Here is a 13791-nt window from a genome sequence, read left to right on the forward strand (position 1 = left end):
AGGTTAAACTGATACAGGGGTTCGGGTGAGGCAGGTAGAGAGGTGCAGTTGAGGCGGATAGACGGGTGTAGGCGGCATGGATAGTGAGGCGAGGCTATGGCGAACAAAAGGGCCCGCGTGGGAAAGAGAGGTGCTGGTGTGGAGGATAGAGAAGTGTATGTGTAGGGGATAGATGAGGCTGGGACAGAGGTGCAATCGCGGCGGATAGAAGGGCACAGGAGCAGGATAGTCAGAGTAGGGCGTGGAGGATAGAAAGATGTAGGTAGGAATGATAGAGAGGTCCGGTGAGGGGGCAGAGAGTTGCAGGTGTGGGGGATAGAGAGGTGCATGGGGAGGATTGTCGTGTGATGGTGTGGAGAATATAAATGTGCAGGTGGGAAGGGTAGAGAGATGCGGGTGAAGGGTATAGACGGGTGCAGGCGTGGACGATAGAAAGATGTAGGTAGGATGGATAGACAGGTGCTGGTGAGTGGGATAGAGAGGTGCTGGTGTGTGGGATAGAGAAGTGGGGATAGAGAGGTGCAGGGGTAGTCATGTGATGGTGTGGAGAATAGAAATGTGCAGGTGGGAAGGGTATAGAGGTGCAGGTGGGGGGATTGACAGGTGCAGGCGTCGAGGCTCGAGCAGTGCAGGTTTGGACGAGAGGTACAGGTGTACTGGAGAGGGAAGCGACTATGAAGGATATAGTGGTTTGTGTGCAGAGGATATAGTAGCGCCGCGGAAGAGGATATAGAGGCGCAGTTATACACAGGTGCAGACTCTAGCGATGCACAGGAGCTCAGGTACTCCAGCGCCCACCTCCGTAGGGCAAGCTCCATTCCACCGCCCTATGCCCTCTAGCACAGGAAGCCCAAGTGATAAGAAGTGGCGGGGGGGGGTGGGGGGGATAGCAGATCCATCCCTGGGCTCCGCAGCCAGAGCAGCAGGTGCGGCCGAGGAGGAGGGAGAGGCCGCTTTCCCAGGGAGGAGGGGGAGGAGGCGGAGGCAGGGCAGCCAGCACAGCAAGAAGAAGAGGGGAGGGGAAAACATGGCTGATGCTGGAGCAGCATCCTCAGCAGCATCCCCGGAATCATGATACCCAGGCGGAGATGGAGGAAGAGGGGAAAGAGGCCGAAGCCCAGGAGCTAGGCGACTAGAGGACCCTGGCAGAGACCGAGGCGGCCCCGAAGGCAGGAGCAGCCATGGACCAGGAGTGAGTGAACCCTCCGGGCAGCGCATATGACACCACCTTCACTTGGGGCTCTAGGGATAACCGCAGCTTCACATCTGGGGGTGCAAGAGAGAGGTCGCTAACCAGCCTCGCTATTGCCCACTCCCGGACACCCCTGTTTTGGCGATCTCCACCCTTTATTTATTATTCTGCATCATCGCCCCCAGGCTCGGGCAAGACACGTCTCATGCTCTCCAACATCCCCATAAACACCAATCGAAAACAATGACAGCTTATTTGATGAAACATCGCCCTTTTCCCAAGGATCCCTTCTCGCATGATCCCGTTATTATTATGATTTCCTTTACCAGCACCGTCTAATCTCCATAATTTCTCTTCTAGCCTAACACCCCAAAAACGAATGGCGAAATGGAAATAGGCGCCACGCGTTTTCCTCCCATTCCTGGTTTATTTTTCTGCGTGCCGCCTACTCAGCACAGATAAGAAATGGTTCGTGTGTGAGATGTCACGAGCAGAGACCGAGAGGCGGATGTGGCATGCAGACGAGCCTTCTTTCCCCAGGCCGCCCTGCTATATGGTCTCAGTTATCATTCCCAGTGGCGTGCGCCCTGAAGCGGCCTCGCCGCCGATACACCACTACACCCCGCACTCCCCAGGCTTCCTCTGCCACCTCCAGCAAGGATGCCGAAAAGGCCATGAAATGCCATGTTTTCTTGTCTCCTGCCTTCCTTATTGATGTCACCGGCTGCGGGCTTCGCCCGATTCATAAGAAACCTGGTCTTCTCGCTCCCGTCTCCCTGTTTTTTTTATGAATGGAAGCGGATCCCATTTTGCCTCCCTGCGAAGAGGTGGGAGACCGCAGGGGAAGGGAGGCAGGAAAAAGGGGGACTCTGCTTGTGAATCAATCTTATTTGCATTTGGAGCCATTCATAAAAAAAACAGTAAAATGGGGCAGATAACGAGGCTGGTGATCCGCTCCTGGGTAGGTGGAGGGGCGGCGGGGGTCCAACCACCGCCCCGTTTGGGGGGGGGGGGCTAGAGGAGGTGTCCTGACAGATCACGACTCTCTCAGCAATCCAGAGGTGTCGCGGGACTTGCAAGGACGTTCTGTGTGTTTTATATGAATGTACGTGCTCTGGCTATACATACATCATCTTTAGATAAACCTGTAACGTTATCACAACGCTGTGGCAATTCACCGGGATACAATGTGACTCCCGGGTGCCGGCAGTGTTACACAGCCTATCTTTCTACATAGAAATCGCATTTTCTATATCTAAACACATTTATCCATCATTCACCATTCTCAATATATCAATATCAATTTTCCTCAGTTGTATATGTATGCATCTGCCTATATAGCTGCCGTAAATGGAACCCATATGTAGTCAATCACCCACCTACCCGTTAATCTGCCTATATGGTTATATATTTATCCATATATCACTCTACATGAAGAGATATATAGATATACCCCTAGTAATCCGCCCATGGGCCGTTTTGTGCATATAACTGTCTATGTAACTACCTATTTCTTCATACAGCCATCGCGCGTTTGGGCATATATTTTAAGTATGCTCCCTGTTTACATGTTTTAAGGCTCCTTATCGCGGTTCTTCGCCAGTTGTTTATCGAGAAGAAGACAAAGAAGGAAAAAGCTGGCTCACGTGACCCTCCATTCACAAAAAAATTCTACCCAGGGTTTTCCATTCAGACATTTGGGAAGAAGCGGAGGGAAGAAGGCAGCGCCGGTGGGGGGGTTACTGAGGATGCTGGGAGCCATCCCCGGCCGTGTACGCCTTCTGCCCGCACACGGCAGGGAGGGGAACGCTGGGGTGGGAAATATTCGGCCGCCACCCCGGTTCTGCGAATAAAGGCACACCGTGTTTTATAGTCTGTTATTCCAGGGCTGCCATGTCTGTCGCTTAGGCTCTGTTAGGGAAACAGACTCCTGCAAGCGAGCATTTTATAGGATTTCCAAAGTACAGCGCCAGACAGGATTTTTGCTGCTGCCCTTATGGAACGCGGAACCCCTTTGACACCAAAGGGGTTGGTGTTGGAAGCAGGAGTTTGTGTTTGGAAGCAACGGGGTATTTCCCAAGCTACTTCCAAGGTTGGGTGGTGGGGGGCACGAGAGCGTGTTTCCCTTGATGGGAAAACGTTTAGGTTTTTAGGTGAGGGCGATGGGGCAAGACGAGGTTATTATCAAAAGAGATCAGGGGGGAAGGGTTGGGCACTAGGCCGGATGTTGTTCCTCATTCCCCACACCCCCCAAACTATTCCCTTCCTCCCAAGACTGAAGCCGTGGACCCAACATCCCGCCTTTGCAAACATGTCACCATCTCTTTCCCATGGCAACGCACTGTGCTGTGGTGGGATGCAGTCTTCATGTGGGCCTGGGGTTCTCACACCTGGTGTCAGCGCTGACACAAACTCGAGATGAATCGCGCACAATGAGACACAGCCACAGGTGCTCCGTGCCAGGCAAAGACACAGTGCTGGAGAGCATCGTGCACAGCACCCCCCAGGGGGGCCTTCGCACACCGTGCAGACATGCGCTAGTGTGCTTGTGTGTACAGTGCGGACCACTAGCGTATGTCTGCACGGTGTGCGACGGATCCCCTGGCCTGTGTTGTCTATGGTGCACTCCAGCATTGTGCATTTGCCTACCACGGCGCACCTCTGGCTATGTTTCATTGTGTGCGAATCACCCCGACTTGTGTCAGCATCAGCAGTGAGCACACAACTCCTCAGAATTGTGTCTACACTGTGCACACATATAGCCCTGGCTTGAGCTAGTGCTTTGCACAATGACCTTTGCTTCTTTGCTGTGCGCTAGGCATTCCTAGCGTGTGTCTCCGCTGAGAAAAATGCATGTGTTGCGCTGTGCATGGCCTCACTGCCGGCTAGTGTTGGTGTTGAGCAGGGCGCACCCCGGTTGTGCTGCGCAGGAACCCTATCTTGCATTGAGTGTGCGAAATATACCTCTGGCTTGTGTTGTGCACGTTCGGCCCGGGCCTTTTGTCAGCACTCAGTTCCACGCACCCGGGCATGCCCCCTTCACTTGCTTCTGGAATGTGGACCAAACACTCTTGTTTTTGTTGAAACTGTGAAGGATTCACGTCTGGCTTGTGTCTGTGTGATGTATACCAAACACCCTGGCAATGTTGGTGTGGAGTGTGGTGCATCCCTGGCTGTTGCTTGTGTAGGGCACTATCCACCTATGGTCTTGACGTTGTCAAAAATATCTGCCTTGGCCTGAAATTGGCACTATGCGCCATGCGTGCCTGCTTTCTGCTGGTGCTGTGCACATTTCGTCGGCGGCTTGTATTTGCACTGTGCGTGGTGTGCTCCTTGCGTGTGTTGATGTTCTATGCAGTGGATCCTTGGCTTATGCTGGCTCTATGCAGGAAGCAACCCTTGTGTATGCTGGCCACGGTCATGATGACATCTTTGCTTGTCTCACGTCTCTGCATCATCCATCCTTGGTTTGTGCTTGATTGGTACATGGAGTATCCCTGGATTATGTTAAGGATATATACACAATTCACACCTATACTTTGTTGTGGCTACACGCAGTTTGTTTGTACTTAAATTACCATACGTAGCCGCCTTATACAAGCAGCATGCAAAACGAATCAGGAGCGTCTATGAATGCTGTGCCTTATGCGCCCTACCCTCCCGTAGCTTGTACCTGTGCTATGCATGATGCATCCCAGCTCAGGTGATATTGTCAACAATGTTCCCCTGGCTTTTGTCAGGACTGTACTTGATGCTTCCCTGCTTAGTGTTGCGCTATTCGCAGTGCAGCCCTGTCCATGATGCACTGCTCTGCGTGATGTACACTGGAACTGGATGAGGAATGAACACAATGCACCTCTAGCTTTGGCAGTGCTCTCCATGATGCATCACAGGTTTTATAGGTGCTGTGTATGATGCGTCCAAGGATTGTGTTATTTTTTATTTATTTTATTTTAGTATTTGTATAGCGCATAGAGGTGCTGAGAAGAATATGTATGTGGGCTTGCTTAAGGGTTACAAGTTAGCTGCCCAGTACAATGGATAAATACAGTTACAAAGTTTACAGTAGGTTACATGTGAGGTGCAGTAAGCAGTACAGTCTACAAATGAGTCAAACAAAAAGCTTAGTCTTCAAGGCTTTACGGAAGGTTGTGTGTGGGTTAGCCCTATATACCTGCATACGTGGCTTGTCTCAGAAGTGTGCCTGTCAGTGCTGTGTACAATGCACTGTTAAAGGCGTTCTATGTGTGATGTATCCCTGACACGTGTTGTTGGTGTGCATTATATACCATTGTCTTAGGTTGGCAGAGGGTAGACTACACACAGGCGTGCACGCACTCTGGGTGCAAGACACCATGGCTTGTTATTGCACTGTAGCCAATGCACCTCACTTGTGTTGGGTATCCGAATGCAACCCTGGGCTTTGCTAGCAAATTAGGATGCCACGGGCTGATCAAGGGACTCGTCAATGTTTGAGGGCAATAGGTTGCACTGGGTGGTCTATGTGTCGCTTCACCCGATCACCGACCATTCGCCCAATCCCTTCAAACAGAGTTGTGTGTTTCTCTAGGAGTATCTGAATGTCATCAACGTATACGGAATACGCAAAGGTTACTATGCCCAGTGCCTCGGGCCGCCGCACAGCTCAGCAGGGTGTTGCTGCTCACAGGCGTCAGATAGAATCGGGCCCTTCTCGCCGACCCACCATGTTGTTCGTCTGCAATGAATACACCGTCCAATTGGATGGGGTCTGCACCTCCAAAAGTGAAAATGCAAGCCTTGGGCTTGGTCAGGGCTGGAGGGCACATCATGGCATCACAGTGTTCGCCGGCCATGACGTTCTTCGATGCCCCAGTGTCCACCAGCATCAGCACAGAGGATTCGTTCAGCTGTACCAGGCATCGGGGCTGCCATCTGGTTTTTGCCTTCGATACCACCTATGCTGGATACAAAGAAGAGGTTCTCTTCTTCCTCCTCCTCGTCTTCATCCTAGACTGAATTGTCCTCTGCCTGATCCACTTGAGCAACATTAGATGGGCACTGCTGCTCCCGGAAGAACCCAGCCCTCACTGGACCTCAGGGAACTACCACTGGGGAAGTAGCTCTGCAATTTCTTGCATAGTGGTCAGTACCACCACACCTGCCACATGTATTTCCCATTGCTGGGCCCTCCACTGGATCGGGAATGTCGTATCCATACTTGGAGCACAAGTTGACAGGAGCCAACCCCTTTTCTCGTTGGTTCACCCCACAGCGTCTGGCTCCCCTGCCACGACCTACTGCACAGACCTCTTCTGCCTTGCTGGAGCGCACAGCCGCTTCCATTCGGGACACCCTCAGGTCGGAAACCTCCTGGCACCGCCCAAGCTCCAAAATGCATGGAAGGGTGATGCCAGTTTCCCTCAGGACTTGCCTTCTCAACTTGCCAGATGTGCATGCCTGGATCAGATGGTTCCTGATCATGGTGTCTGGATCCACCCATGCACATGGCACTGCCAGCCTTCTCAACCTCCCATAGAACGTGTCAAGTGTCTCATCATCTTTCTGGCATGCTGCCCCCATGAGGAACCTCTCATAATCAGCGTTTGCAAGGGGGAGGAAGTAATCATGGAGAGCATCCTTTGCTGCCGCATATGAGACATCACGTGGCTGGAGTGACAAGAATACCTCATGCACGGCTGGTCCAGCGCAGTACAGCAAGGTGGCCAACTTGCTGTCATCATTAGTCTCCACTGTGGCGTGGAAATTGTCAGGTCCCAGGTTAGGTAGGGGTACTTTGTAAATGAAATTAGATTATAGATTTAATTAATTTATTGTTTTAATCTGATTTTGGGTTGTTGATCTTAACTTCTGTTCATCAGAGTGCTAACTCCCCAAACCAACATGGTGGCAGTAGTGCCAGTTCCTGATTGGAAGTTTCATGAACCTCTGACCTTCCATACAATTCTAAACTGCCTTTCATTGTTCACCTTCAAGAAGGAAGGTCCTGTTTTGATTAAGTTCCTGCGTCAAGGCCTTTTGATGAGATTCTGGTGAAGTTTACAAAGATAAATATTGTTTCCTGAGAAGCTGGTCAACGTGGGACAAGCTCAGCTGATAATTTGGTGGGAGCGTCGCTTTTTCTCAAGCTGGAGAAAAGTTGCTTTATTTTTATCACTTTATTCATGTTAGGTATTTATTTAGTTTAGGTATTTAGATTCGTTTCATTTTACTTCAAAAATCTGCTTGACTTTTATGACTCTGTGTAATTGACACGGTTTTGAATTTCTGACATTGTACTGAAGGAAGAAGCGTTTGGAATTTTAACTGCGCAGTTTTCTTAGATCAGTGCTTCAGAGCCTTCATTTTTGTTTCACGCATGCGCAAAGGAGAAGTGTCCTTGTTTTACTGCTGTGTCTCGTATCTGATCTGATTTCAAGTCTGTCAGTTTCAGTACGGTTGCGTGAATGAAGATTGCTTAAGGAAAATACCTGAGCCTAAGTTTTTGATGTTGTTTAACTTGAATTCATAAGGCTTTTAATTACGCTTGCGCGCCATTATATAAGGTGGCTTCTAAAAATATTCACTGTGCGCATGTGGAAAGTAAAGACACATTGATTTCATGAGCATAGCACATTTTTCTGAAGGATAAGGCAGCGCCTGAACTTGTCTATTGTGCGCATGTCAAAGGCAAAAGCAGTTGTTTTCGTTAGCATTGCGCATGTGCTCAAAAGGTAAACAGCATCTGAACTCATTTACAGTGCTTAAGTCAAAAGCAAAGCTTCGGATTCCATTAGCATTGCGCATGTGCTTCAAAGGTTGAACAGGATCTGAATTCATTCTTATTGTTCTTGTTTAAAGTTTTAAAATACCATCTGAACTCTTAATTGCGCATTTGTTACTAAAGTAAAAGGAACATCTGAACAGGAATACAATGTGCTTGAGAAAGGATGAAATGCAATTGAATGAATGAACACTCGAAAGTGATTTCCTCTTTAATTTAAGAAGATTGCACATTCTTGAACTCATTATTTTGAGCATTTTTGGTTGAGGAACAAAATGCATTCTTAAATTCACATTGCCCTTCTGAAATTGAACATTGACTGTGCAAGATAAATTCTCAATGGGTCTTTGTGAAAAAGAAGTTAATTAATCTCCAAGGTTATTTCGGAGATTGGACAGGTATGGGTTTAGATATTAAATTATTTGATATTTAGAGATTGAGTTAATTTAATGCATGTCTTCATTATTTAATAAACATTAATGTCTCCTTCTACAGATTGCAGCCCACCAGAAGTAGGCGTCTGTCGTTTGTTATTTTCTCCACTTCCCCTTTTCCCTTGGGAGTGTTAGTTCTTCAACTGGGTTTAAGACAGTTGTTGATCAAACGTTCTTGAGAGATCTGTGGGGCTCAGCATCTCCTGCAGACGCAGACGCCAGGACCGGACAGATGAAAGGCCAAAAAATAGTCTGCCTGGTTTGTTGAGTCTCACAGATTTCATCATGGAACAGTTGGGAGAAGTAATCCAAGAACTGAGAGAAGAATTAAGAGTTTCTCATTTAGAGAATTCAAAATTACATAAAAAGGTGGAGGAGTTGGGAGTTAAGATGACTCGGATTCAAGAATCCATTGGGGAATCTAGAACCCAGAGAGTAGGGTATTCTGGGGAAGGATTGTCTTCGGAGTTGGGAGCCACAGGGAACAGTGAACAACAACCCCCAGTTCTGGAAAGAGCAGACGGGAGAGATGAAGATAGAGTAGGAAGACACATTTTGAGTCAGACATCAGTTCCTTTAGCGTCCCCAGAACGTTTTAGTGGAGATGTTAAAACATTTTCAACTTTTGTTACACAGTGTGAGTTACATTTCTTGTGTCGTCCTGAGAGTTTTAGAACTGACATGGCTAAAGTTGCATTTATGTTATCTTATTTAACTGGGGATGCATCATCTTGGGCAGTTCTTTTGGTTGCTCAAGAGAATCCAATTTTGAAAGATGTTGTTCTATTTAAAGAAGAGTTTCGAAAGATGTTTGGAAGAAGAATGATTTCACAAGAGTTAGATGGGGAACTGTTAGATTTAAAACAAGGAAATAAGGACTTAGTGAGTTATGTAACAGCTTTTAGAGCTCTAGTTTTGGAAACAGGGTGGCCAGAGGACAAGAGATCGTCCTTATTTTACAGAGGTTTAAGGGACGAATTTAAAGACGCTTTATCAACCATGGTTGATCGTCCCACTTCTTGTGATGCCTTAATTGACTTAGTTATGCGAATAGATTTTCGATTGGGAGAAAGAAGAAATGAACGTAGAAAGGGTTTTGGAGAGGTCAAGGTGGGTCAGCGTTTTGAAAAACCTAGAATGGAAGAAAGGAGTAAAGTCAGTGAACAGTCAGGCAAAATAAGAGGACCATTATCTAAAGAGGAGAAAGATAGGAGAAGAGCTAATCACTTGTGTTTATATTGTGGGCGTAGTGGTCATTTTCTAGGGAATTGTCCTTACACTCCCAAAAGAGGGCAGTCCAATGTTTCTCGATCTCAACAGGTGGCGAATACCCTTCAAGCGGCTGTACCTCATGTAACAATTAACGTATCCTTATTCTTGGATGATGTTTTAAAAGGATCAGGACCAGCCATGATTGATTCAGGGGCAACTGGTAATTTTATGGATTGGGGATTGGCTCGGTCTATGAAAATTCCATTAGTTGAAAAAATAGCAGTAGAGCAAGTAAGAGCAGTAGATGGTTCTCAGTTAACCTCGGGACCCATCACTCATGAAACTGTTCCTTTGTTTATGACACTGGTTAAAGATCACTCTGAGTATATTGTCTTTGAACTTATTGATGCTCCTCAGCTACAAATCATTTTGGGAATGCCTTGGTTGACTAATCATAATCCCACAATTGACTGGGGAAGAAGAATATTAGATTTTCGATCAGAAATTTGTAAGGAACATTGTTTCAATTGTAAGTATGAGATCAGAGATGAGAGTATTGAAAGTGGAAGAGTGGTGGCTTTAGCTCAAAATGGATTTGAAGAACATTCTATTGGAGCTGTGATGGGTTTTTTGCCTGAGTGTTATAAAGAGTTTACTTGTGTGTTTGATGAGGTTGAAGCAGGGGAGTTACCGCCACATCGATCATATGATTGCAAAATTGATTTAGAGGATGGAGCAATCTTACCTAGTAGTAGGGTGTATGCCTTGACCGAGAAGGAAAATGATTACTTGAAGGAATACATTGAGGAAAATCTCAATAAAGGGTTTATTAGACACTCACAATCTCCTGCAGCTTCACCATTGTTTTTTGTACCCAAGAAGGAAGGGAAGCTCAGAGCTTGCATTGATTATAGATCTTTGAATAAAGTCACTGTTAAGAATCGCTATCCTTTGCCATTGATTCCAGAAATGTTAAACCAAATTCAAGGAGCAACCATTTTTACTAAATTGGATTTGAGAGGAGCTTACCATTTGGTTAGGGTTAGGGAGGGAGACGAGTGGAAGACTGCTTTCAAAACACGTTTTGGTTTGTTTGAATACCTTGTGATGCCATTCGGATTATGTAATGCTCCAGCGGCTTTTCAATTCTTTATTAATGATGTTTTGAAAGAATTTCTAGATCTTTTTGTCGTAGTTTATATTGATGACATTTTGATTTTTTCACATAATTTGGAGCAACATTATCAACATGTAAGACAAGTTTTGAAGAAGTTACACGATCATCATCTTTTTGCTAGTCTTGATAAGAGTCAATTTCATACTGAAGTGGTGGAGTTTCTGGGTTTCGTGATTTCTCCTCAAGGGTTGGAAATGGATCAAAAAAAAGTCAGAGCAGTGAAAGATTGGCCGACTCCCACTAAGATCAAGGAAGTGCAAAGTTTTTTAGGTTTTGCTAATTTTTATAGGAGATTTATCAAAGATTTTTCATCCATTATTCCTCCTATCACTAGACTTTTAAAAAAAGGTGTACCTTTTCTTTGGAATCAAGAAACGGAAGAAGCTTTTAACACCTTGAAGAATAGATTTATTTCTGGTCCTATTCTTTTACACCCAGATCCAACACAACCATTCTTTGTAGAAGCAGACGCTTCTAATTTTGCAGTTGGAGCTATTTTATCTCAAAGGCATAAAGAAACTGGTCAGCTTCATCCAATAGCATTCTTCTCAAAGAAATTTTCTGCCGCAGAAAGTAACTATTCAATAATGGATAAGGAATTACTTGCAATAAAAGCTGCATTTCAAGAATGGCGACATTTTTTGATGGGTGCCAGAAATCCTGTCACGGTGCTTACTGATCACCGAAATTTACTTTTTCTTAAGTCAGCTAAGACTCTTACTCCCAGACAGTTACGTTGGTCATTATTTTTTGCGGATTTTGACTTTGTAGTGACATACAGACCTGGGAAATTAAATGGTAAAGCGGATGCTTTATCCAGACAATTTCCTGGTTGTGAAAAAGAATTGGAGTTAAGACCTGAACCTGTAATTCCTGAAGAACATTTTGTTTCAGCTAACTCTTCTAAAAAAGAAGATTTGCAGGAGTTAATTAAAATAAATCTGAATATTCAGAAGATGAAAGAATGGGCACAGTTGGATGTTAAAAGAACTATTAAAAATGGTTTACCTTATTTTGAGGATAAGTTGTATCTCCCGAGTGAGGACCTTAGAGAGAAAATTTTACAAGATTGTCATGATTCAGTTTTAGCTGGACATCCGGGTTTTCATAAGACTTTGGATTTAGTTCTACGGCATTTCTGGTGGGAAAGTATTAAGAAAGATGTCTTAAATTATGTAAAGACTTGTGAAGTCTGTGCTAAGTCAAAACATGAGACTGGAAAACCTGCTGGACTTCTTGAACCCTTGCCTATTCCTCCTCGGCCTTGGCATACAATTGGTTTAGATTTTATTGTAGATTTACCTAACGATAGAGGATTCTCCACAATTCTGGTAGTGGTAGATTGTTTCTCTAAAGAGAGTCATTTTATTCCCATGAAAGGAGGAGTTACAGCTTCAAGTCTAGCTAAAAAATTCATTCAAGAAATTGTACGATTGCATGGAGTTCCCAGTCAAGTTATTTCAGATAGGGGGTCTCAATTTGTGTCGAGATTTTGGAAGGAATTTTGTAGGAGATTGGGTTTGAAGATAAAATTAACATCAGGATATCACCCAGAGGCTAATGGTCAAGTAGAAAGAATCAATCAGGAATTAGAAAAATATTTAAGATGTTTTGTCGAAGGAGAGTTTGAGTGGGTGGATTTGTTGTGGACAGCGGAATTTGCATATAATAATTCTACTAAAACCTCTACTTCCATGTCACCTTTTTTTTGTGGAAGAGGTTATAATCCTCGGTTTCTATGTGAGAATGATGGAGTAAATGAGACATGTCCAGCTGTGAAAGATATAACTGAAATAATTCAGAAAGGTTGGGCTAAAGCAAAGGAAATGTTACAAAAAAGTAAGTCTGAGTATAAAAGATTTGCAGATTTTAAAAGAAAGAAAAGTCCAAGTTATGCTAAAGGTGATTTAGTCTGGTTATCAGCAAAAAATATTAAATTGAAAGGAAAAAATAAATTTTGTCCTAAGTTTTTGGGTCCTTTTGAGATTGAGGAAGTGATAGGACCAGTATCAGTCAAACTTAAATTGACTACTAATTTGAAAATTCATCCAGTATTTCATGTAAGTTTATTAAAACCAGTGTCAAAAGGAATCAGAATGAGACCAGTTCCTAAACCAATTGTTTTGGAAACTAATTCAGAAGAATTTGAGGTTAAAAGAATACTTGATTCTAGAAAAGTAAGGGGAAAGATTCAATATCTTATTGATTGGAAGGGGTTTGGTCCTGATGAAAGAAGTTGGGAGTCAGAATCTGATATTCATGCGGAAAGATTAGTATCTAAGTTTCACAGAAGAAATCCAAATAAACCTGGCCCTGAGGTCAGGGCTTAAGGAGGGGGTACTGTCAGGTCCCAGGTTAGGTAGGGGTACTTTGTAAATGAAATTAGATTATAGATTTAATTAATTTATTGTTTTAATCTGATTTTGGGTTGTTGATCTTAACTTCTGTTCATCAGAGTGCTAACTCCCCAAACCAACATGGTGGCAGTAGTGCCAGTTCCTGATTGGAAGTTTCATGAACCTCTGACCTTCCATACAATTCTAAACTGCCTTTCATTGTTCACCTTCAAGAAGGAAGGTCCTGTTTTGATTAAGTTCCTGCGTCAAGGCCTTTTGATGAGATTCTGGTGAAGTTTACAAAGATAAATATTGTTTCCTGAGAAGCTGGTCAACGTGGGACAAGCTCAGCTGATAATTTGGTGGGAGCGTCGCTTTTTCTCAAGCTGGAGAAAAGTTGCTTTATTTTTATCACTTTATTCATGTTAGGTATTTATTTAGTTTAGGTATTTAGATTCGTTTCATTTTACTTCAAAAATCTGCTTGACTTTTATGACTCTGTGTAATTGACACGGTTTTGAATTTCTGACATTGTACTGAAGGAAGAAGCGTTTGGAATTTTAACTGCGCAGTTTTCTTAGATCAGTGCTTCAGAGCCTTCATTTTTGTTTCACGCATGCGCAAAGGAGAAGTGTCCTTGTTTTACTGCTGTGTCTCGTATCTGATCTGATTTCAAG

General features: G+C 44.7%; 1 protein-coding gene across 4 annotated transcripts in view; it reads left to right on the top strand.

The window, feature by feature from the left end:
- The first annotated feature begins 976 nt into the window (after window positions 1-976).
- The window catches only part of LOC138566734 (sprouty-related, EVH1 domain-containing protein 2-like), a 654794-nt gene continuing 641979 nt past the window's right edge, over window positions 977-13791 (top strand). For all 4 annotated transcript variants that reach the window (XM_069644362.1, XM_069644363.1, XM_069644361.1 and 1 more), the window contains exon 1: window positions 977-1192. In XM_069644362.1, coding sequence (XP_069500463.1) covers window positions 1182-1192 — 11 coding nt within the window. In that variant the 5' untranslated portion in view covers window positions 977-1181. The remainder of the gene's footprint in view (window positions 1193-13791) is intronic.

This window comes from Ambystoma mexicanum, chromosome 2p, assembly GCF_040938575.1.
Source record: "Ambystoma mexicanum isolate Mex_15411 chromosome 2p, UKY_AmexF1_1, whole genome shotgun sequence".
Taxonomy (NCBI): domain Eukaryota; kingdom Metazoa; phylum Chordata; class Amphibia; order Caudata; family Ambystomatidae; genus Ambystoma; species Ambystoma mexicanum.